We start from the raw sequence: 25,202 nt of genomic DNA on the forward strand, positions 1-25,202 counted from the left end.
TCCAGAGTCCTGCTTGACAGTTAAAATTTTAGACTTCCTTCTGTTGATGAAGGATGGCAGTCTTTCAATTTCCTCTTTAAAAGTGTATCTGGCTGCCATTTCAGCCCATTGTGACTTGATAAATGGTACTACTTAAGATGCTAAATGTTTTCTCAAAGGACTATTGAATCTGTACCCTCCTGTTATACAACATGTTCCTCAGTGGTGTTTGTCGTTAGTGCTTCCAAGGCTTACACAGAAACCATTTGAGCCTTTGGCTATCATGGCATTTCATTTAAAATGAAATTTTTGGTGGCCATCACTTCTGCAAGGAGGGTGGGAGAGCTGAATTCACTTTTGTGTGCCCCCTCCCTTCCTGAAATTTCACGTGGATAAAGTGGTCATGAGACTGAGCTTGGAATTCTTGCCCAAAGTAGTATGGAAGTTCCATATGAACCAGGACATTGTCCTCCCCACATTATTTCCTAGTCCACAATCCCCCCTGAAAAGATTATGTACTCTAGATGTGAGATGCTTTACTATTTTATTTGAAATGTACACAACCTTTTAGAATTGACAGAAACTTGTGCATTTGTTTCTGAGGGTGTAATAAGGAAAAGTTTGCCTCAACATAAACCTTGTCTAGGTGGATAGTATCAACCATTAGAATAGCTTACAGGGAATCAGGGAACAAGTTTCCCCTCACACTTTCAGCACATTCCACTAGCCTTCATAGTGGCTTGCCTCTAGATGTCTGCAAAGTGGCAATGTCATCTACATGCATGTTGTTTGAGAAGCATTACTCGATGGATGTCCACTTGCTAGCTTCAATCCATGGCTGGCCTGCAGAAATGCAGTCTCATGTGCCTGCACAGAAGATCAGAACAGCAGTTACAGGTAAGTGCAACCCTGTGGTATATGCCAAAAAAATCCCACACCTGAGTTTATCATAACAGACCTCCTGAGGTAAGGAATTTCACAACTTTGATACTGCTACAAAGAAGGCCATAACCCTTGTACATAACTACTGCACCTCAAACTTGAGGGGAAAAAAGTATTTGGAGATAGCCTGAGTATGCACACTGGCCCATGATAGAAGGGTCCTTGAGATACTTGCTTAATCTAAATGTGCAATATGATGAGGTGGGAGAATGGGCTGAAGGTGGAGTCAGATTCTGAATGTTCCCCATATGTACATTCCCTATAAGTTTCTAGCCTTAGAACCTTATGCATGCAGTGCTGTTTTTCCACTTAAAATAATGTAGAACTTATATTTAAAAGTAATCTTTCATTTGGAGTCTCTGATGGTACAGTCCATTCTATCATTCTGCAGGGCCAAGATGAAATGTAAAACAAGCACCGTGATTTGGGCCTGGAAGGCAGCTGGAAGCTAGTGCAGGTGGTATAGAAATTGAGTTACTTATTTGGAGCAGGCCTCTCTCTTCAAACCTGCTAGTTGCATTCTGGATGAATTGCAGCTTCCAAGCACCCAAGGGTAGTCTGGATACTGTTAAGGAATGGGTGAGTGTAAAAAGATTTCTGTCTGGAAATCGAGGCAGATGTATACCAACTGAACCGGCTAAAGAACGTCTATGGTCACAGCTTGCATCCGGGCATGTAAGCAGAGAGTGCTGGATCTAAGAGAATGGCAATAACCTATTCCCAGATCAGACATATTACCAGCCAAAAACACTGCTGTGGTCTGGATTAAGCGTCAGTAGATATATGGTACAACATTCTTTTATAAATGGCAGTTGATAAACCTCAGTAGGCAGCTCCTCCATTCTAGGTTGCCAGGTCCCAGCTCCAGGTTGGAATACACCTCGAGATTTGAGGACTGAGCCATTGAGCCATTTCTCCAGGGAAACTGATCTCTGTAGTCTGGAGATGAGCTGTAATTCCATCTCCAAATCCCACCAGAAGGCTGGCATCTCTACGCCATTCACAGGTATTTCAGGTTTTATTCTGTCACTATGAACTGCTGAGATAAACTATTCCAGTTAGATCTGAGTCCAGTAGCACCTCAGAAGTCAACAAAATATTCAGTGTATGAGCTTTCAAGAGTCAAAGCTCCCTTCCTCAGACACAAGTGGGATTTCAGATCTCTCGAGATGTGGGTTATCGCAACATTAATTTTCTATTTAAAATACACCCAAACACCTCTCCAAATAACTATCATAATTTACTTCTTTAATGATTACATATTTATTATATTTCGCAATCGAACATTTCTATGTCAAACGTTCTATTAAAAACGGCTTTGGCCCGTACATCGTTGTTGGGCAATGACCATTACCGCTCTAGGCGTCACCGTCTCTGTGGCGAAAGCCCGCCGTGCTGCGTGCAGCGATTTACAAACCCCGACATTTTACACCGGAAGTGCTAGCCAAGTCTCCTAATAGGGCCATCGAGACAGAAACATTCGTCCAAACAGCGCCATACACAGGTTGCGGAAGTGACTTCACATCCGGCTGTGGTGGTTGTTGTGTTTCCAAAGGAAGGGGGTGGTAGGAGAAGAAGGAAGGAGGGAACTCGGGGAAAGGAGAGCAAGACACAGCGGCCAGCTCGGAGCCTCCGCATCCGTCCTGCTTCTGTACGAGGTGCGCCTTAGTGGGAGGAGTCGGAGGGGGGTGGGGCCTGAGGCGCCGCCGTTGATCATCTTTCTCCCGCTCCGCTCGCATGCTAATGATGGCCTCCCTCAGGTGGCGGAAGAAGAGCCAGGCGGGCGGTTGGAGAGCCTCATGGCAGCGGATGGGTTGGGCCGCTCTTTTTTTTCATCCGGGTACCCGGAGAAGCCTACCTGTCCATCTAGGTGCGTGGTGCATGGCGGGACAGCGCCGTTTTTTTCCACGCTCAACTTCTGAGAGGGGCGGGGCTTTAGCACTCTTGTTGAGGGGAGACAAAGAGCTGTGGGCGGGGCTTGGAGGGAATCGCTCGAGGGGGCGTGGCCTAAGAGGCATGTTAAGCTCCTCCTCCCGTCTGTCAGTGATGCCTGGGCCTGTTTCCTTAGGCAAAGTTCTGGGAGGCTGGTGGCATCAGTAGAGGTGGAGGAGATTATGGAATATCTGAATATTGTGGAGAAATTTAGTGAACAGCGTTTGTTCCTTTCTCCTTAGCTCCTTGTCCTATAATACCACTAGTTCTAGGTGGGTAGCCATGTTGGTCTGAAGCAACAGAACAAACTTAAGAGTCCAATGGGACCTTTAAGACCAACAGTAAAACTTTGTTGTTTTAAAGGTGCCATTGGACTCTTAAATTTGTTTTATTACTAGGCTTGTGAGTCACCCTGTGGGATTGAGTTGCCAGTCTCCAGATGAGGGTGGAAATCTCCCAGAATTAGAGAACAGAGCTCGGTTCCCCTGGAGAAAATGGCTGCTTTGGAAGGTGGAACTTATCACATTGCACCCTTCTGGATTCCCTCCCCTCTTGGGCTCCCTCTCCTCTGGTAACCTTATATTGGACAGTTGATTTAGGACAGAGAAGAAAATAGCTTCTTCACATGATTCATCATCAACCTATGGTATTTGCCACTGAGTGTGATGGCAGCTGGTTTAGAAGGTAAATTAGTTTGTGCTATTGTTGTACTGAAGAGCCCCATGGCGCAGAGAGGTAAAGCTGCAATACTGCAGTCCAAGCTCTGCTCACGACCTGAGTTCGATCCCAGCAGAAGCTGGGTTCAAGTAGCCAGCTCAAGGTTCTCAGCCTATCCTTGCAAGATTGGTAAAATGAGTACCCAGCTTGCTGAGGGGAAAGTGTAGATGACTGGGAAGGCAATGGCAAACCCCCTGTAAAAAGTCTGCCGTGAAAACGTTGTGAAAGCAACATCACCCCAGAGTCAGAAACGACTGCCGCTTGCACCTTTACCTTTTTTAATGGTTATACTGAAGAGCAAGAGCTGCTACTGAAGTGCTTTTGTCACTTTGTAGGTCTCCTTGGGTTCTTATAGGGGTATCTTGAGAGGTATATAGTATTAATTAAGGTTGCCAACCTCCAAAAGGAACCTGGAGATCTGGAAGCACAACATCTCCATACTACAGAGATCCATTTGCCTGGAGAAAATGGGTGCCTTGGTAGATGAACTCTATGGCTTTCACCCTTCCCAAAAACCTTCCCTCTTTAGCATCTAACCCCCCCACCTCCAATCTCCAGGAATTTCTCAACATGGAGTTTGCAACCCTATTTAAATGGATTAAGTAAATAAAAGCCATGATAGTGAAGCTGGAACCTATATTTTGGGGTGCAGTGTGGCTTCTGAATAGCAGCAGGGGGAAGGCTTTTACTTTCCTTGTGACCTTCCCAAAAGTACCTGGCCAGCTGTTGTTGGAAACAGGGTTAGGTGGCAGATCCCAAGTAGGGGGAGTATTGTTATCATTTGAATTAGTAGTCTTGGTCTGAGCTGGAAAATAACATCTAGATGGTTGTTAATAATAAATTTAAAAAGTAAATGCTTTTGCCCTTTGCTGACCTGGATGTTAATTAAAAAGGTAAAGGTAGTCCCCTGTGCAAGCACCAGTCATTTCCAACTCTGGGGTGACGTCACATCACGATGTTTTCAGGGCAGACTTTTTACAGGGTGGTTTGCCATTGCCTTCCCCAGTCACCTAAACTCCCCCCCCCCAGCAAGCTGGGTACTCATTTTACCGACCTTGGAAGGATGGAAGGCTGAGTCAACCTTGAGCTGGCTACCTGAACCCAGCTTCTGCCAGGGCTGAACCCAGGTTGTGAGCAGAGAGCTTGGACTGCAGTACTGCAGCTTTAAGCCATGGCAAAAATCAGTGGTACTTATGCATATTATTTTTGTTGAAATGGGAAATATTAGCAGACAAGTAGAATAAATTCTAAATACAGCCAGCGATCCCAATCCTTTTACTAGTTAGTGGGATATAACAAGTGGCAGCCCTAGAAGGGGATTTGGATTTCCCTGTGCTTCACACATGCATTTGGCCAATTCAGTGAGATCAGGATGTGCGTTCCAGTCATTCTGGGAATGCATATTTGGATCTTTCTAACATCATTGAAGTTGGCAACAGACTGCTTCCTTGTGAGGAACTCCACCGTTGAATAAGAGCAAGTAACTTTTTAGTGAGAGTCAAGAATATCTGAAAGCTTCCAAAAGCAACCGGAAGAATGTGTTCATCAGACTGTTATAATTTGTGTCCTCTTACCTGGTTGCAGTATTGTTAACCACTTCAAGGCTGAGCCAATAAGTGGGACAGAAATGTCTTAAATAAACATTTAAATAAGCATCTTTATAGTATTTTAAGAATCCTAGGTACCCAGAAAAAGTAAAAATGCTTATTCACACACTAACCCAGGAAGTATTAATACTTAGTCCATATTCATTACAAAGTATGTACATAGTGCTTTTCCAGAGTGTGCAAAGGGTATGGGGATAGCATTTATATAGTAATGTAGAAAACTCAAAGTACATTGCTCACATTATTTCAATGGACTTTACAGAAACACTACAAGATAGGCGAGTATTAATATTGCATTTAGATAGAGTGAGGTTTACTTTGTGATTTGGTAAATTCAAGGCTAAGGTGAGATTTGAACCGAATATTCATAACTCAGATTCTTATCTATTGTGAGAAATTCAGTTCTGAGAAGTAGGCAGATAATAGCATTATGGGTAAAGTTTGACATCTAATATTTTAAGCAGTTGCGGCTGATTCAGGTGCTATCTGTTACTGCCCAAACTTGCTTATTAACTGGTTGCTGTTAAATAAGGAGTCATATACATTTTAATTCTCATGTATCTTTTCAATTATGTCAGTTGAATTTCAAAATCTTATCCAGTGTAGATTGCACAGCTTGTCCTGATTTCTTTTAAATCTCAATAACTATAACTTTCCAAACAAAAAAGCCATGCAACACTGCACTGTTTGGAGGATTGTCTCTGTGGTGTTATTATTGCTGTTAACAGCATATAAAATTGTATTCATTCCCATATCTACAGGACTTTAAAGCTTAAATCCTTTAGAGTGTATTCTAAAACAGATCTACTTATTATACAAGTTTTGTCATGTGGATGATAAAGTACAAAGAGTCTTGTTATTTGCCAAGCCCAGACTGCTAACTTCCTCATCACAGGTACCAGATAAGTAGGATCAAAGGCAGAGGCAACAGTCTATTCCTTAGTTTTTCTGAGGTGGTAGCCAATCATTGGGAGGTGTCTTCTTTTAAGTGGTTTGGATTCATGCGGAATTTGCCTTTGTACTACCTAAATAGTTGACACCGAAGGCCAGTGGACCCTCTAAAACAGAGTTTCCCAAACTTATTTGGCCTAACACCCCCTTTTCAGAAAAGAAAAAATTCCTCAATGCCCCCCTGGAAATCTACCTTCAAGAAGTGGACTAAAAGATGCAGTGACATATTTGCACACAGGTAAACAAAGATGTTGTAAAGAAGACACTTTGAAGCTTGAAATTCTAAAATTATTTTATAAAATCAACCATAGTAACATTTGCATGCACAGAGAATTTTTGAAATTTCTTTATAATTATTATCCCACCCTCCCTGCAAGTGGGCTCAGGCAGGTAACAGCAATTGAAATATAGTATACAATTCATCACTTCCATCATACAGAACAATGCAACAAAACCAATGAAGATAAAATGTGCATGTAGCAGTAAACAGGAAAAGCAACAGGCAGTCTGAGTTAAATTCACCAATTAGTTCTGGCTTGCAAAACGTTGTGGTCAGTTAAGTCCTACTTCTCAGTCTTGCGCATCCACTTCTCTTTCAAATAGATTCAGTTCCAACGAACTGGCAGCCCTGCAGTCTCTAACTTGAATATTTATGCACACAAAAAATTAAGATAACAAAGGATAACATTAAAATAAAAATAGGGTATAATGGAGAATTGATCCATGGGTATCGGCTCTGGGAGGGCTGTTTTTTGAGGTAAAGGCACCAAATGTTCAGCAGTGCCACTACTCAAAACACCAAGTTTCAAAACAGTCAGACCAGGGGGTCCATTTCTATGAGGCCCCAAAGAAAGAGCACCTATCCTTCATTGTTTCATATGGAAAGAAAGCATTTAAACAATGTGCAGTCACTTTAAACGTGATTGCCAGAACTCCTTTCAGAGTTCAATTGTGCTTGTCACAACCTTGCTCCTGGCTCCACCCTAAGTCTCCTGACTCTACCCCCAAAATCTCCAGAGATTTCTTGTCAGACTTGGGAACCCTACCTCCCACATGAATAGTTGGAAAAAAGCCACCTTTGCAATTTCTTTAATTTTGAAATCATTACTTACCATCAGCAGTGCAGAGATTAGAGTAGTATTTGAAGCAGCAGCTGTTTATATCTGTTTATCTCAGTCAGCTCCATGGGAAGTAAGGTCAGAGCATGGGAAACATGAAGTAATGAATGAAGCAGGCAGCCAGCAGTGGACTCCTGGCTTCAGGCAATTCAGGAAACACTTAACTGCTTCCGAAATGACATGAAAGAATAAGGAAGTTTCTTTGAAGAGGCTTTACTATTATGGAGATAGAGAGAGGGGGGCTTCTTTGAGCTAATGCCAGTTGCTCATTGCTTAGTTTTTTATGACTGTGTCATAGCTACAGGATTGGGTTGGAAGGGCAGACTAGACTGCCGTGGTGCTCCATCCACAAGTCGCAGAAGCCTCCTGTCACAAAATTGAGCATTTCATCAACCATGTGTGTAAGTGTTTATCTGCATCATTACTTGGAAAATGACAATACCCAAGTTCTAAGTGTTTGTGTAGATTGCTATCAACTTAAGAAAGTCATGTTCTTAATGGTAAACACTTGTAAAATAGTAAACACCTGTGAACTGTCAATTCCATCTGATAGGAGGTCAACTAGTTCAACAGGTATTTGTCAGGAGAAGATCTACATGGGCCCAGCTAAATTGGTTGTTTTGTACCAATGATTGGTTGCACAATTGACAGCCAGTCACGGATATAAGTGGATTAGTAAAATATCCAAACTCAAGAAGAGGAGCAGAAGATCAGTGCTGATGCTAGGGGTTCTGCCACCCTAGGCATGCCCCCCTCGTGCGCTCCTAAGGGGGGGGGAAGATTCTTCACACACTGGCGATGACATCATTGTGCCATCCAGCAGGCATGCTGAAAATATGGAGCAGAGGTCCATCAGTGCCTATTAGCCACAGTGTGTGTGTATATTGGCCACTGTGTGATACAGTGTTGAACTGGATGGGCCATTGGCCTGATCCAACATGGCTTCTCTTATGTTCTTAATATTGCCCGCTTTAGGAAACACTGCTCTAAAATAACATGTCAAGCAACATGTGGGGCTGCAACTAGAAGAATCTGTCACCTCACCCCACTTTGTGGAGGCAGAGCTCTAGAGCAGAGGACCAGACTCTGTTCACTGGCCAATTCATCTAATCTGTTGCCCTCCATGGATGGAGAATGTGCCCTGGAACAGTAGAATTCCTCTGCATCAGTACACTGCAGGAGAAGATCAGTTAATGGTGAACAATTTGGCCTTCTAGTAAAACTTGTCCACAGTTAGGGATTTTCCCATGGAGGAAACTCCTAAGAACCTTCCAAGGAGTCTCAGGGTTCTCTTGAACACTAGTTGAAAACCATGAACTGGGCTGTTGAGATTCAGTGGAAAACAGGCTCTTATATGTAGTTGAAGGACTTTGACAGGTATAGCTGCTAATAGTTGTAGGGCAACAGCAGTGATAGGCCTTTGCCTCTGTGTCCTGCTTGTAGGCTTTCCAGAGGCATCTAGTTTAGCCACTGTGTAAAACAAGATGTAATAAAATCCAGTGTTAGCTGGTAACTGGTTAAATTGGGCTTAAGGAATTGCTGTTCTTTTGTGACTCACTAATACAATGATGTACCACAAAACATTTGAAGAAGTTCTCTGGGCTCTTGTAGGTAATGCCCACCTTTTACATCATCTCTCACGGGTGAGGTTTGTGAGGTCACAATCTTCTTTGACATCAGGGTCCCATGAATTACTGTATAGCATGATGCAGCAGGAGGAGGCAGAGCTGCCAGAGGGAAGTGTGTACTTCAACACAGCTCCCGTTAATTGTTGCAAATGGAGAGAGAAACATGATGAAATTTCCAAGGTGATTAGCAGTCTACATTTCCAAGTGATTTCATAGAAAATGTATGCTTTTTCAAATCTCAGCTACCTGGACTAGTTTCCTGGACTGTAACTGTTATAGATGTTTTGAAGTGTCTGGAATAGTTTGCAAGAGTTGAGTGTGATTTTTTTTAATTGAATTTTTAATGCTTTTTCTATAGTGTGTTTGGAAAGAGCTGAGTGCTGCATCAATATGAAGTGTCTTCAGCTGCAGTCCTAAGAATGCTGTCCTGGAAGTAAGCCCCATAGAATAAAATGGTGCTTACTTCTGAGTAGGCCTTTTGTTGTTCTCATTAAGAAGGATACTCATTAAGAGATATTAATTTATATATGGAAATTATGGTACAAGTTTGTCAGGATTCTTTATCTTATTTTGTAGGATTTTGTTAGAACCTATGTTCAAGAAAATAAATGCTGGACAAATTATTAGGGGCTAACACTGAATCAGAAAAATCAGACCTAAAAATTTTCAATTTGTGTTAATTACATTTCTATACTATGTATAAACTATCATATATGAAAGTAAAAATTTTTGGGAAAACTTTTAAATGCAGTATTAATTGCATCAGCAATAAGTTTTTGTTACTAAGTTGGCAGGTATCCGACAGGAATTTTAAAATGTCTCTCCTACATTGTCTGTTTCCCTTGAGTAGCTTCAGCTTTTTCCAGTATGTTTAGTCTAGGTAACAATAGTTTTCATGGTGTCTGTTATCTAGAATTAAAATTCCCCTATGCCTACTTTTCAGTCACTAAAACCCAGGGCTTCCAGATGTTATTCAGCCTCAGAGTTTTATAGAAGAGAATTCAACAGAGGGTAGTCACTGCAGAGGCTGCAAATGCCCCTTGTGTGCCCTTGCATTTCACATTTCAGAAACTGAAGGTTCTCTCATTTTTTCCTGTGTCTCATCATGACCTTTAAGAAGGCATTCTCTCAAGCATGTAGGGACCATGCTTTTGAGAGCTTTGTTGGTAAATGCCGTAGTAGGTTGCTTTGCATGTGGGGAATAACAGAAAGTTAGTACAATACTAGCTTAATGTGCAGTACTAGGAAAGTTATCCTATACTTTGGCACACTTATCGTCAAGAGCATCCCCAATGAAGAGCATATTCTGGCAGCTTGTCTCAAGATTATAAGCATGTGAATGGCTACTTCCCCATCAGATGGAAGGCATATTGCAAAGTCATTGGTGAAAGGCATGTTCAGTCACTGCTGCAACCCAAAACTGACATCTTGAGGCTGCATATCCAGCAAGGACTGACCACTACTGATTATGTCTTCCCAAGTTGCTGGACCTACCAGCCATTCTTTATTCTTGCTCTTAGGAGTTTAAATCAGACTGCTTATCCAAGAGCAAAAGCAGAGTGCTTTGGGTAGCATTGGAATGCTGATGGCACTCAGAATTTCAGCAAGCATGCTCATTAGCAATGTGGATTCAAGGGGGCAGGGTGGAGAACACAGAAATACCCAGGAAAAGAGAGACCCCCCCATTTTTTCTATTGGAAACATGAAGCAACCTTTTATTTTAAAATTCTGTTTTCTGTTGCTTAAACAATTTTATTGATAACATATGGTAATAATTTCCATTAATAACTTCTTTCCATCTATCCCATATGCTTCTTTCTAATCACCCCTCCCCCCATTATTTGACCCCCGCCAGTTTTATTTACTCAAAATACTAACATTAAAAGGTACCCTTAATTCCTAAGAACTAAAATTAAGATTCTTCTTTCTTCTAAAGTTTAATCATTATCAAAAATTGTCCAAAGTCCTTTTACTTTCCACTCGTCTTCTACATAACTTCTAATTTTTTTCCACTCCCTTTTAAAATCCTCTAAATTATAGTCTCTTAAAGTTCTTGTTAATTTGTCCATCTCACTCCATGTCATAACTTTTACAATCCAATCCCATTTTTCTGGTATTTTTCCTTGCTTCCATAACTGCGCATATAGTGTCCTAGCAACTGAAGGCAAGTACCAAATTATAGTTCTATCTTCTTTTGGAATTTTTTCCATTTGTAATCCCAACAGAAAAGTCTCTGCAGCTTTCTGGAATTCATATCCCAAGATCCTAGAAATTTCTTGTTGGATCATCTGCCAATACTTTTTCGCTCTTTCACAAGTCCACCACATATGGTAGAAAGAACCTTCATGTTTTTTACATTTGCAACATCTGTCTGGCATCTTGTTATTCATCTTTGCCAATTTTTAGGAGTCATATACCATCTATACATCACTTTAAAACAGTTCTGTTTAATACTCTGACATGTTGAAAGTTTCATAGAGTTCTTCCATAAATATTCCCATGTATCCATCTGTATTTCTTTATTTACATTTATTGCCCATTTAATCATTTGAGACTTCATCTTCTGTAGACCATTTTAAAAGTAACTTATAAGTTTTTGAAATTAATCTTTCATTATCTCCAAGCAGAACTTTTTCCATTTCTGTTTGCTCTCGTCTTATTCCTTCAGTTTTAATATCATTTTCCACCAAACTCTTTATTTGTTGCATTTGAAACCAATCGTATTTGTTATTCAACTCCACAGCAGTTTTCAATTCTATTTTGCCACTTTGTATTTTTAATAGTTGATTGTATGACAGCCATTTTTCTTCATCTGTCTCAGCTGTTATTTTTATCACTTCTGCTGGCACTATCCATAATTGTTTTCTTTCATCACCATATTTGTTATATTTCATCCAGGTATTCAACAAATTATTTCTTATATAATGGTGAGAGAAAAAACTATTCCTCTTTTTCTTCCCATAATACATATAAGCCTGCCAGCCGAATTTATTTCCATGACCTTCCAACACTAAAAGTTTTTTATTCAACAGCGTCACCCAATCTTTTATCCACACTAAACAAACTGCTTCATGATATAATCTTAAATCTGGTAATTGGAATCCTCCTCTTTCTTCAGCATCTATTAAAACTTTCATTTTAATCCTTGGTTTCTTCCCAGCCCATACAAATTCCAAAACCTTCCTTTGCCATTTGTTAAATTGTTTACTGTCTTTCACAATTGGAATAGTTTGAATCAAATGCATTATTTTCGGCAAAGTATTCATCTTAATTGCAGCTATTCTTCCAAGCAATGACAAATTAAGCTTATTCCATTTTATCATATTTTCATCCATTTTACGCCAGAGCTTTTCATAGTTATTTTTGAACTGGTCAATATTCTTGTTATTTCCACACCCAAATATTTTACTTTAGAGGTAACTTCACATCCTGTTTGTCTCTGCAACTCCTTTTGTTTCTTTACTTGCATATTTTTACATAATAATTTTGATTTTTCTTTATTAACATAAAATCCCGCCAGTTCTCCATATTCTTGTATTTTAGCTAACAACAAAGGTGTTACTTGTGTAGGATTTTCATTTATAAACATTATATCATCTGCAAATGCTCTATATTTGTAAATAAATCCTTTAATTCTCAACCCTTCTATTTCTTTATCATCTTGTATTTGCATCAATATCCTCATTAGCAATATGGATTCAAGGGGGCAGGGTGGAGAACACAGAAATACCCAGGAAAAGAGAGACTCCCCCCCCCCCCCCCGTTTTTCTGTTGGAAACATGAAGCGACCTTCTATTTTAAAATTCTGTTTTCTGATAGGTGAGATGCTTTTTTAAGATAAGGTCTTACAAAAAAAATTTCATCTGCTGAAGTGCATAGGAAATAATTTTTTGTAAGCTGCTCTGCAGCATCAGACAAAAAAATCCTGTGTATTGTGTTTAAATATGTAGGACATATTTCCAAGGACATTGTTTATTGCTAAATGTGACTAAGTGCCCATAATTAATATGACATAGTCTATGATAATGCACTCTTGTTATCCGGTAAAAGTAACCTTATGTTATTTGCTAACGAGATCAGGCTGGTAGTTGAGCTGAGGGATCTGCATTCAGTCTAGACCTTTGTAAGTCACTACATGAGCTGAGCAGCCAGGTGCACTTGTGAAAGAGCTGTTAATACCCCCAACTAATAAATGACCCAGCTTCTCCTGGGCAGCCCTGAGCATTGTGGAGAAATGCCTTGTCTCCTGGGAGGTTGCCAATGAGCAGCGCTTGACCATGTGTTTTAACCTTTTTTTCCTCTAAGCTAAGAAAAGCAGGAGAGGGGTGGGGAGACATGGCCTTCCAGACACATCTCTTAAGGAATGCTATTTAATCTAACAGGAGAGACAGTTGGGACGGGCCAGTTGCTCCCCACCACTAGCAGGTTACATAGAGTTGGGGGTAGCTGAATTATAGAGAGGCTGAGGAAGTAACTTTTTGGAGACCACAGGAAAAGAAGCCTTAAGCTGGACTGGCTGGGGTCAGGGGGGAGGAGGCACAGATTTGTTAAAACAGCCTTGCAAGGAGAAAGCCATCTCTCTTTTTCCTTGGGATGCTGAGCTGAACAGGAGCAGTCCTCTGTTTTGGATTACTGTTACTAACCCAAGGTAACAGAGGATCTTTAAGAGAACTAGGACACCCAGGGCTTTTTTTGTAGAAAAAGCCCAACAGGAACTTACTTGCATCTTAGGCCATACCCACTGATGCCAAGCCAGCCAGAACTGCGTTCCTGCTCAAAAAAAGCCCTGTCAGTATTAAAACCATACAGAAACAATACTTAGCTTAGAGGATCATTTACATTCTAACTAACAAAATGGAAGCAAATAATATCAAGCAGAAAAACTTTATACTAGAGAGAAAACACAAAATAAAACTGAGACAGCCTATGCTGAAAGGAAGTAAAACAGTTACCAGAAATAAATGCAGCATTAAGCATTTCCTGTTTAGCAGCTGAACTTTTAATAATGTACAGCTGAACAATCAGCCTCTCTTAGGAGGTTCCAACTACTGCTTTATGACAAAATACATTGTCAGTCAGTATAAACCTTAACAGCAGAAATACATTTAAGAATCACACTTTTCCATGATATGCTCCATAAGGTAGCTTACAACATATTAAGACTGTGACAAAGATGGAAATAACCATGTTCAGTTCAAATGAAGTCATCCCAGCCATTAAAAACCATTTAAAGCAAAGTGACACAAAGGTCTGTGGAAAGAACTCTGAAGCGGGAAGACAATAATAATACTACTAATATCAAAAAGAAATAATATAGAAGAAACTTCTGAGGATAGCTCAAGGAATTAAGACACACACACACAGAGCAGCCAAAATAAACACAGCACGCACACACTTTTGTGATCTCACTGGGGCCTTTTCTCAGGAGAGTTGTTGAATGTAACCAAGTTTCAACCAAGTTCCTCAGACTAACACAGGGAAATGAAAGGTCCTGGCCTACTCTTTAGTCTTTACTATCTATTTTACTATGCAAACGATTTCTAAAATGAATGCAGAACAAAGGGAGGCTCTCTTGCTTTTCCACAGTGTCACTATTTTAGTGTGCAAATGACTTGTAAAAGGAATGCAAAACAATGGAGGCTCTTACATTTTCATACACTGCATGAAGACCCGCATCACTCTGCTAGCTCACCCCACCCCTAGCCAGACTCCTACAGAAATTTAAAGGCACACACATCTTCCAAAAAGCAAGCCCTTTCCCCTCTAGCCTTCCAAGGTGGAAAGACACATAATGGGGCTGGGGCTCCCTCTTGCTGGCCAGCTGGCTGACAGAGGGGAGGAGTCTGCAAAACTGGGACCTGGAGACTGGCAAGCCTAGGAGGCAGGCACTTAGCAGTCTTTCTAAGTGCCTGCTTTCTCCAAACCACATGACTGGAGAAAGCAGGCTTGGAGAGGGCAGACACTTCAAGAGACAGCCTCCAAGTGCTTGCCTTCTCTCCAAGGCAGCCAGAACATTCCTGCACATTCCAGCTAAAAAAAACCCTTGAGGGCACCCAAGATAAAGAGCCTGTCAGAATGTTTTAGGGAGACAGGCGGCAGATTTATGTTTTATCAGTTTTCTTTTGTTCTTCCTTGCTTCAGTCTGGTGTGGTGCTAAAAGTATGCTTGTTAACATTTTACTTTTAATAAATATTTTAAACTTTTGATTCTGGAAGTAATTCTCTGTACCACATAGACACCCCCCCACACATGCACTTTAAGACATGCTCTTTTAAAAGGGAGGCCCAGGGAGGGGGAAGGCAAGCAGTTGGCAACTGGCTGTTCTCCCAGGGGTGGACAAGGCATTACTCTGTCCCTGAGGTAACCAGGTGTTGGGCTAGCAAGAGACACTGAAGTAAGACCTCTGTGTTTGGAAGAGGAGCTGAGGGTCCTGATCCCTTTGGTAGGAAATCCCTATATTGATCAGGTGGTGGCAGCTGCTCCTCAAAAGTCAAGGAAAAACCCCTCCAGGGAGTTGGCAACCCTTAGGTGGGCAGGGAGGAATGGGATCTGCAGGCCAGAGCAGGCACTTTCTGCCACAAGCGTATTCGAGCCCCTAACCACATCTTTTTTCCTTTGGTGTGTGAGGCCAGCAGAAGGCTGAGCTGCTCATAGTGTAGATTCTGCCCCACATCTGAAATGGTAGCCCCAGTGCTTCATTTTACAGTTTGAGTCTGAAGACTTGTCCGCTCGTCTTTCTTTGTGTCTCATGCCAGAGGGGTGATCATGCTAATCTTTTGCAGCAAAAGAACACAAAAGTCCAATTGCACCTCAAAGTCTATCAAAATTTATTCCAGTATAAGCTTTTGTGATTACACCTCACTTCTTCAGAGACTCACAAAAGAGTGTGCTGAAATGTTAGTCTTTAAGGTGCTTCTGCTTTACTGGGGAGCTGTACTAGTTTTTTGTAACTTATGTCAGGAGTTTTAACACTGAAACAAGCCAACATCTTCTGACATTTTGTGCTTGTTTCTGCCTTTGCTCATAAACTTTTGCCATTTTGCACTTCTGTCTACCTTGGCTCATCAACTTTTGCCAAAGTCTCAGTCCATATGAGGATCCACCATGCTGATACACAGAACTCCCAGCATCCTGTAACATTTTTCCCCCACCAGTTGTTAGCCTTCTGTTCAGCAGATAATCAGGTGTAGATCCTCCCATGCAGATACATTCATACACCCTCTGGGTTGGGATGGGTAAAGATATTTTCAGCAGCATGTCATCTCGCTATCCCATGTACTAGTTCCAGGCCTACTTAGAAACATAGAGCTGGAAGGGATCCTGAGAATGATAGTCCAATGCCCTGCATGATGCAGGAAATTCACAGCTACACCCCCCACCACCACTCTCCAGTGACATCTGCTCTATGTCCAGAGCAATGTTCCCTCTAAGCTGTGGAGTCTTGTGAGTAAAAAATTTTCTTTGTGAGCTACTAGCATTAAAGCTGTGAGCAACTGGCATTAAAGTTGTGAGCTACTGCATAAATTAGTTTGCTCTAGGGCCATTTTTCCTGAGTTGAGAGAAAAATATGAGCCAGAGGCTAAAAATTTGTGAGCTAGCTCACACTAACTCAGCTTAGAGGGAACACTGGTCCAGAGGAAGACAAAAAACTAGCAATCAACATTACTCTGGGCATACAAAAAAGGGTCACAAGAGCTAAGCACTGGCTCATCCCTTCCTGCCCTCTCTCTCACGATCTGCCTAAACTGCTCACCCACTACTTGTCTCTTGAGCCCAGTTGCATAAGGATCTGATAACCATATTTGTTTGTCACATTGGATTCTACCGATCCAACAAGTGGAAAGTAGACAGAAGAGCTGCCTCTCATTCAGACTTTTGTGGTGGTAGAGGGGAAGGGCTGAGTTGTCTCTGGTCAGCTTCTCACTGCCTTGACAGGGGAGGGGTTGCTAGGAAGCCTCACAGTATGGGGGACCCATTTACATTTGTGCATATCTTGCTACAGTGGAAGGGAACTTGGGTGAAGTGGTATCGAGCCTGATAATCAGCAAAATAATTATAACACCACCTTTCTCCCTGGGGAGTGTGCATGCCTGTAGGAGTTGTCCTCTGTCACTGGGCAGGGAAGAAAGGGAAAGCATAAAGAGGTGGTTTGCAGCCAACCCAGGCTCCTTGTGCGTGTCTTGTTGTGCCTACTGGAACCATGCCTGGGGGAGGGCGGTGTACCCACAGAAGAGAAAAGGAAAGAGAGCCTCGAAGTCTACTCAGTCCCCCAACACAATGTGTCTTTGGCAGCATTAAAGGCTGTGTCATGCCCTCCCTTCTCCCCCACCCCCTCCCTGGGCAGAAGTCCCACATGTCAGCTTGAGAGCCTAGGCTCCTGTATATTACTAAGATACCAGGTAGTTCAGACACAAGCTTCAAGTATGCGAGCTTGGGACTGAATGCAAGTGTAACTGAACCCAACTGAGGGGTAAAAAGTCTTAACTGTAATGTCTGTTTCCATTTCAGGCTTAAGCTCAAAGGTGCAACCATGAAAGACCCAAGTCGCAGGAGTACTAGTCCAAACATCATCAGTGAAAATGTGATCATGAACGGTCACTCTCATGAAGATGATAACCCATTTGCTGAGTACATGTGGATGGAAAACGAAGAGGAGTTCAACAGGCAGGTGGGTGAACTAGTATATGGACTGCTCCAGATCTGTAGGGAAGGAATCTGTTAAGGTTTGAACAAAAATAGTTCATGCTTTTCCTGGTACAGGCAAACCCTGTCAGAATGGTTATTACCTCTTGTGAGATAAGAATGTTCTGAATATCTGGCTTTTCCTTTGATGCTAGGCTTCTCCAACATTTCAAACAATTCTCTGTGTTAAAGTGCATTGTTCTGATAGCATCAAGGCAAAGGTACAGTTATAAGTCTAGTTCTACTTTGTTTCCTGTAACTTTCAGTACTCTTGGTAGGCCTCTCCTGCCCCACTTTACATAGAACTTGTTATTGTTTTACGTGGGATGTGAGTTGAGGGAAATAGCTGGGCTACAACTACATCACCTTAGCAAAATAAAATTTAAGTGACTTTAGGGGGAAAGGAAACAGGAACACGATGGTACCTTAAAGTCTTATAATCCATTTTGTTGTTGTTCAGTCGCACAGTCGAGTTCGACTTTTTGCAACCCCTTGGACAAAGTCATGCCAGGCCCTCCTGTCTTCCACCATCCTTCGAAGTCTGCTCAAATTCGTGTTTGTTATATCAATAACGCTGTCCAGCCATCTCATCTTTTGCCGCCCCCTTCTTCTTTTGCCTTTTGCTTTCCCAGCATCAGGATCCTCTCCAGTGAGTGCTCCCTTCTCATTTGGTGGCCAAAGTATTTGAGCTTCAGGTTCAGCATCTGACTTTCCAGGGAACAGTCTGAGTTGATTTCCCTTAGGACTGACTGATTTGATCTTCTTGCAGTCCAAGGGACTCTCAAGATTCTTCTCCAGCACCACAGTTCAAAAGCATCTATTCTTCTGCGCTCAGGCTTCCTTAAGGTCCAGCTCTCACAGCCATACATTACTACTGGGAATACTATCGCTTTGACTTTACAGACTTTTGTTGGCAGGCTGATGTCTCTACTTTTTATTATACTGTCCAGGTTCACCATAGCTGTCCTCCTAAGGAGTAAACGTCTTTTAATTTCATGGCTACAGTCACCATCTGCAGTGATCTTGGACTCCAGAAATGTGGTCTGTCACTACTTCCATATCTTTCCCTTCTATCTGCCAAGGTGTGATGGGGCCGGATGCCATGATCTTAGTTTTTTTGATGTTGAGTTTCAAGCCTACTTTTGTGCTCTCCTCTTCCACCCTCAACAAGAGGTTCTTTAGGTCCTCCTTACTTTCTGCCATTAGAGTGTGTCATCTGCATATCTGAGGTTGTTGATGTTTTTCCCGGCAATCTTAATTCTGGCTTGTGCCTCATCCAGGCCAACATTCTGCATGATATATTCTGCATATAAATTAAATAAGCAGGGTGACAATATACATCCTTGTCGATCTCCTTTTCCTATTCTAAACCAATCAGTTGTTCCATATCCCGTTCTGACAGTTGCTTCTTGACCCTTATACAGGTTTCTCAAGAGACATGTGAGGTGGTCTGGTACTCCCATCTCTTTAAGGACTTGCCACAGTTGTGATCCACACAAAGGCTTTAGCGTAGTCAATGAAACAGAAATAGACATTTTTCTGATACTCCTGTGCTTTCTCCATAATCCATCGAATGTTGGCAATTTGATCTCTAGTTCCTCTACCTCTCCGAAACCCAGCTGGAACTTCTGGTAGTTCCCAATCGACATACTGCTGAAGCCTAGCTTGTAGGATCTTTAACATGACTTTGCTGGCATGTGAAATGAGTGCAATGGTGCAATAGTTTGAACATTCTTTGGCATTACCCTTCTTTGGGATTGGAATATAAATTGATTTTTTCCAATCCCATGGCCACTGTTGCATTTTCTAGATTTGTTGACATAATGTGTGCATAACTTTAACAGCATCATCTTTTAGGACTTTGAAAAGCTCAATTGGGATACAGTCAGCTCCACTCGCTTTGTTGTTAGTAATGCTTTCTAAGGCCCATTTGACTTCATACTCCAGATGTCTGGCTCAAGGTCAGCGATTTCACTGTCATGGTTGACAAGGACATTGGGATCCTTCTTGTATAATTCTTCTGTGTATTCTTGCCATCTCTTCCTGATCTCTTCCGCTTCTGTTAGGTCCCTACCATTTTTGTCCTTTATTATGGCCATCTTTGCACGAAACATTCCCTTGATTTCTCCAGTTTTCTTGAAGAGATCTCTTGTCCTTCTCATTTTATTATTTTCCTCTATTGCTTTGCATTGTTCCTTCAGGAAGGTCTCCTTATCTCTCCTTGCTATTCTCTGGAAATCTGCATTCAGTTGGGTGAATCTTTCCTTTTCACCTTTGCCTTTTGCTTTCCTTCTTTCCTCAGCTATTTGTAAAGCCTCATCAGACAGCCACTGCTTTCTTGCATTTCTTTTTCTTTGGGATGGTGCTTGTTCCTGCCTTCTGTACTGTGTCATGAACCTCTGTCCATAGTTCTTCAGGCACTCTATCAACTCTAGTCCCTTAAATCTATTCTTCACCTCCACTGTATATTCATAAAGGCTGTCCATTTTAAGCTTTCACAAATCAGTGCTCGCTGCAGCAGATGGAGTGACTCACAAAAGCTTATACTGGAATAAATGTTCATCTTTAATCTGTCACAGGACTCTTGCGTCGTTTTGCAGTCACAAGCTAGCATGGCTACTTATCTGGAATGAACATTTAGCAGAAGATAGATTCAAGTGGGTAACCAAGTTGGTCTGAAGCAACAGAACAAATTTTGAGTCCATTGGCACCTTTAAGACCAACCAAGTGTAATCATGGGTGTACCCAGAATTAACTTTCATTATGTGTCTCTTGCTGGAGTATACTGTCAAAAAACCCACTGTGTTTTCAGAAGTGAAGATATGAATGCTTTGAAATATATCAGTAGCACTACATTCACTATTGACTATTGAGTTTTTTCTGTGCCTCATCTTTTATAAAGGCCTGGTAATCATTCAGGCTCCTGATAACAATCTGCTTCTGATCCATAAGCCACCTCCAAAAACTCAAGCAAATACCCTATAGAACTTAGGATTCCTTACTCACAAGTGTACTGATGCAGATTTTAAATGTTTCATCAGCACAAAATGTGTGGTGTTGACTGGGTGATATTTTTAAGGTGCCAGAGGACTCCAGCTTATGTTTGAACAGCATTCATTCAACACATTCAGGATAATCTGTTCATTGTGCTGTGTCAGTATTTCTCCAAAAGTATGAAGGGGGATTCAGGGTTCCTCCTGAGAAAGCCAATTTGGTGTAATAAGTCATTGCAGTTCTTCATATGCAGCTGCTGATGTGACCTTTGGTCAGCCTGAAGTCCTCAGCAGAGCTTTTCTCTCAAGGGCAGTTCTCAGAGCGCTCTCTCAGCCCCACCTACCTCATAGTAGGGTGTCTGTTGTGGAGATAGGAAGGGAAGGAGATTGTAAACTGCTCTGAGACTCCAAGTGAAGGGTGGGGTATAAATCCAATCTCTTCTTTTTCCTCCTACAGCAGAGGAATTTTGCAGTAAAGTAGCAATCTAAAGTACTGTAAGTCTCATCATGATTTTTTTCTGCCCAGTTCTCTTGCTTGTGAGTACTGAGATTTTAAGGGATAGAGAAAGCAAACAAGAAAGAAGGAAAACAGCCAATGAAGAAAGAGTTGTAAAACTAAGTTTACTCCAGAAGGAGTTAACTAACTCAGGACAAGTGCTGGATCCTGTGCGGTCTTGCAGCTTCTCATATCTTGCCTTGGGAGAAAAGCCTGCATGCATATTTCCTTTCTCTATAAGGAAAAAGGGCTTGAGACTTTTTTTTAAAAAATGAAGTAAAAATTGAGCACTTCATAGAAGGGACAGAGCCTACTGCCCCTCTGTAACTGCAGGCCTGATGGCTGCAGGTCTCGCCCACCCCACGTTCTCACACTCGGCTTTCATCTGGTTTTGCAAAGCTGCCTGTCCTTATAAAGGCAGGAAAGGAGGAGCAGGAAATGGAGCCAATCATAGCAGCCCCCTTCTTGGGCATCCCTGCCTGCTGCAGCTCTTCCAGGACCTAGGAAGTGACTCTTTTCTTCTGTCCTGTTGGCCAGGCCCAAATCTAATGATGCTTCTGTTCCCCATTGCAGCAGGCCACCAGGGACAGATACTTAGTTTCCCTTGTGAATGGGCACCCAAAAAATCACTTGGCCCCTGAGGATTATGATTTCTCATCTGTGTCCCAATTACAGATTGAGGAGGAATTGTGGGAAGAGGAATTCATAGAACGTTGCTTCCAAGAGATGCTGGAAGAGGAGGAAGAACATGAGTGGTTTATCCCAGCAAGAGATCTCCCGCAGACAATGGATCAAATCCAGGGCCAGTTTAATGATCTTGTTATCAGTGATAGTTCATCACTGGAAGATCTGGTGGTAAGTTTGTTGTTTGAACTTAACGGTTAACCAAGCACCTTTCTTCAAAAAACTGTCTTTCCCCTTGCTAGGTGTTTGAATATACCCAGTAGGGTTGGCATGTCTCTCAGTTGACCAGTCACCTGTGTTCAGTGGTCTGCCTTTCTGACCATAGTCAAACATTAGCAGATATTCCATGAAGTGAGGAATGCCATTGTGTAAAATACAATATACTTTTAAAAATGTAATTTTTTTTCAGCAAGCAGTCAGCCAGACCTGACAATACAGTGCTACTTCTTCTAGAAGCCATCTGTTAAATAACTGCAGGCCTTTGTCTTCAAAGAGAATGGGTGTGGTACCTGTATCATGCACCAACTTTTGATTGTTTTAATAGTTCCTTTTACTTTGTTTTAGATCCCTTGTAATCTCAAAGTTAAGAAATTTTTTGAAACTGAAAACCGGCCCCTAGGGTTCCAGGATGAAAGCTAAATAAAAGATTCCATGAAGTTGTTACGATTATAGAAATTTTGCCCAACGTTAACACATTACATTTTAAGTATCATTTTTTCTTAATAATTGATTTGTTTTTGTAATTTATTTACTATATTTGTATTCTGCCTTTCTCTCCAGTGGTGGGGATGCAAAGCAGCTTCCCTCATTCTCCTCTCCTCCTAATTAGCATATGTATTGAGCCTGCTGATGATTAAATGACTTCTTCCTTTTAATGTTATTTTTACGTTTACCAATTACGTGGCGATGGTGGTGGCAGCTGACTGGATAGATCTGTTTTGGTCAACCATACAGATGACTGTAAAGCACGCCTCCCTCATTTGTTCCTGTGGATCCATGAGAAAAATCCCCTTTGCAGTTTAGGTATCCCTCCCTGCACTCCCAGGCATATATATATGAATACATAAAACAATATAGTTATGGATATATGAATATGCTGTGGATAATTGACCACTCATGACAGTATTATTAAGAAAATCAATAGATTTCTGAGCCACAACTTTAAAACAAACCCTTGTCAGGGACTTGTACCAGACACCTAGCCTGTTTTTAATGACACTCTTTAACTAGTTTATGTTGTTTTTTAATGTTTACAGACTTGGTTTAAATTATTAACGTGTAAAATTTTTTATTATGTTTGTACACCTCCTTGCTCTCAAACAAGATGGCACAGAAGTTTTTCTAAATAATATTATAATACTTTAGCTTGAAACCTTTTGGTCTAGAAATGGCATCTGGATATACCTAGTATAGGAGCAACTACATGCCTCTGGGGATGTAATCTGATGATCATATAACTGAGCTTTTAGCATACAGAAAGAAGGTTGGCTCCTGAGCACTGTCAACAGAAAGTGGTGGGTCTTTGCCACATTCCCTTCCTCTAGAAGCCCTTTCTGACCACCACAGGGTAGCTTCTTGATGTTGTGGGACCTGTGTGGACTGAAATCCATGAAGATTGAAGGGCTCCATTGGACAGAGGGGAAATAGTTGTTCAGAACCCAGAACAGTGTCTAAAGATCAGTAGCATGGAATAGGGCAGAGCTGTGGATCATAGGCCTGGTTACAAACAGGTCAAAACACTCTTGCCAAATATTTCTGCTCCTTCCAGAAAAAAGAACCAGGATTTTAATAGATACTTGCTATAAGTTTGAGAATTCTCATTACTGAACTACAGAGCCAGAGAGCCTTGTGAAGTTCTTTGCATACCAGACTTTCCTTTTGGCTTTAGTAGAGAGTGCTTTTAAGTATTTAAGAACGATGCTCCACAGTAGACATGATTTTCGGAGGGGGAGGGAGTTGTGGTTGGTTTTGCTAATTCTGATCAACTCTTGCAACCATGAAAGGCATACTTTGTGTTCTCTATTCTGAGTCTAACATTTTTTTGTTTTCCTTTCCCCAGGTCAAGAGTAATCTCAATCCAAACGCAAAGGAGTTTGTTCCTGGGGTGAAGTACTAAATATATGAGTAGACTGGGCCCTCTTGGTGGATGTAGCACAATTTCCACACTGTGAAGCCAGTATTAGAAGATTTAATTGTTAAAACGCTCTCTCTTCTTGTCACTGTGTTACACTTACGCATTGCCAAAGTTTTGTTAGTCTTGCATGCTTAATAAAAGTGCTGAGACTGTTATTAAGTCAATTGCTGTCAGAGGTTAATGAAATGGAAAAAAGGAAACACAGCATTTGGACCCAGGCTTTTCTTCTTCTACTACTTTTTTTTTGTGAAGGAAGACAGTGAGGTAGGAAGGCACCAGTCAAGTTGAGAAAAGTACCAGATTTTTTTTTTTAAAAGCTCTTGCAAAAATTCTGTGTCTCAGAAGGGTTCAGACTTTGACAAAAAGTAGTCTGTTTTTAACAAAAGGATACGAGTTGGTGCTGCTAAGCACCCCACATGCCTTAACATGACAAGTAAAAGCAAGGTTATCTGATTATGCAGATTAGCTGAACTGCAGTACTGCTACTAACTCTTCCCCTTATCAAGTGAAACTTCATGCTCTTCTCTTTCAAGAAGAATGTGAACAGTATATTATACCTGAAACTTGTTTTTGACAGACTGTGCAGAGTTCTTTACCTTGGCTACAGATCTGTTTTGGGGAGTGGGGTGGGAGGAAATGACTGGCAGATGAGATTGTTGTTCTCAGCAAGCTATCATGTCAGAGTGTCTGTCCCACTTCTGAATATATAGCAAAAATGATGAGAGGTTGTGCATCACAATTTCTTCCAGGAATCCAGAAACCATGGCACTGCCTACGTAAAAAAATCTGCAACCTTAAAAGAGTTGAGTTTACCTGTAAAGCATTAGCATTAGTGATTTGAGTGGTGCTTTCCCCTTGCTTTGTTTAATCATCACTACACCCAATAGTCTACAGCACAACTTTTTAAAAAAGAAAATACAGCTAGAACAGTTTTGGCTTCATAAACTTCATATTTGGGTAGCATAAGCTGCCATACATGTTCAGTGTGAATAGTGTTTAAGTTGAAAATATTGTAAAAAAATTATATTTTTTCAAAAATATTTAAAAAAAATAAATAATAGTAGAAACAACTCCTTGGCGATCTCCTGAGTGTTCCATCTTGTTCGGATTGTGTTGGGTGCCTTTGGGAGGAGAGGGGCAACAGGCTTGGCTCAAGGAAAGGACATAATGAATGCTATTTCTGTCAGCAGAATTGAATTAGGTATAGAATTGCTTCTAGTTGGTTTGCTCTTTTTAAAGGTGTTTCCGTACATAAATGTCAACACCAGCTGCTTTTGCCAGTTAAGTGGGCTTTCCTTACCTTCTTCAACCCCACACTCAGTTAAGTGCTAATAAATCC

At 41.3% G+C, this 25,202-nt stretch overlaps 1 protein-coding gene across 2 annotated transcripts; it reads left to right on the plus strand.

The window, feature by feature from the left end:
• The first annotated feature begins 2,434 nt into the window (after window positions 1-2,434).
• Window positions 2,435-24,933, plus strand: PAIP2 (poly(A) binding protein interacting protein 2). Of its 2 annotated transcripts, none has more exons than XM_060233015.1 (4): window positions 2,435-2,579; window positions 17,383-17,542; window positions 21,721-21,900; window positions 23,789-24,933. In XM_060233015.1, the coding sequence occupies exons 2-4, from the start codon at window positions 17,405-17,407 to the stop codon at window positions 23,843-23,845; spliced, it is 375 nt and encodes a 124-aa protein (XP_060088998.1). In that variant the 5' UTR covers window positions 2,435-2,579; window positions 17,383-17,404; the 3' UTR covers window positions 23,846-24,933. The 2 variants fall into 2 exon arrangements, with proteins under 2 accessions (XP_060088998.1, XP_060088995.1); XM_060233012.1 differs by lacking the exon at window positions 2,435-2,579 and adding an exon at window positions 8,973-9,054.
• Window positions 24,934-25,202: the final 269 nt, after the last annotated feature.

The sequence above is a fragment of the Heteronotia binoei genome, chromosome 1 (assembly GCF_032191835.1).
Source record: "Heteronotia binoei isolate CCM8104 ecotype False Entrance Well chromosome 1, APGP_CSIRO_Hbin_v1, whole genome shotgun sequence".
In the NCBI taxonomy this organism is placed as follows: Eukaryota; Metazoa; Chordata; class Lepidosauria; order Squamata; family Gekkonidae; genus Heteronotia; species Heteronotia binoei.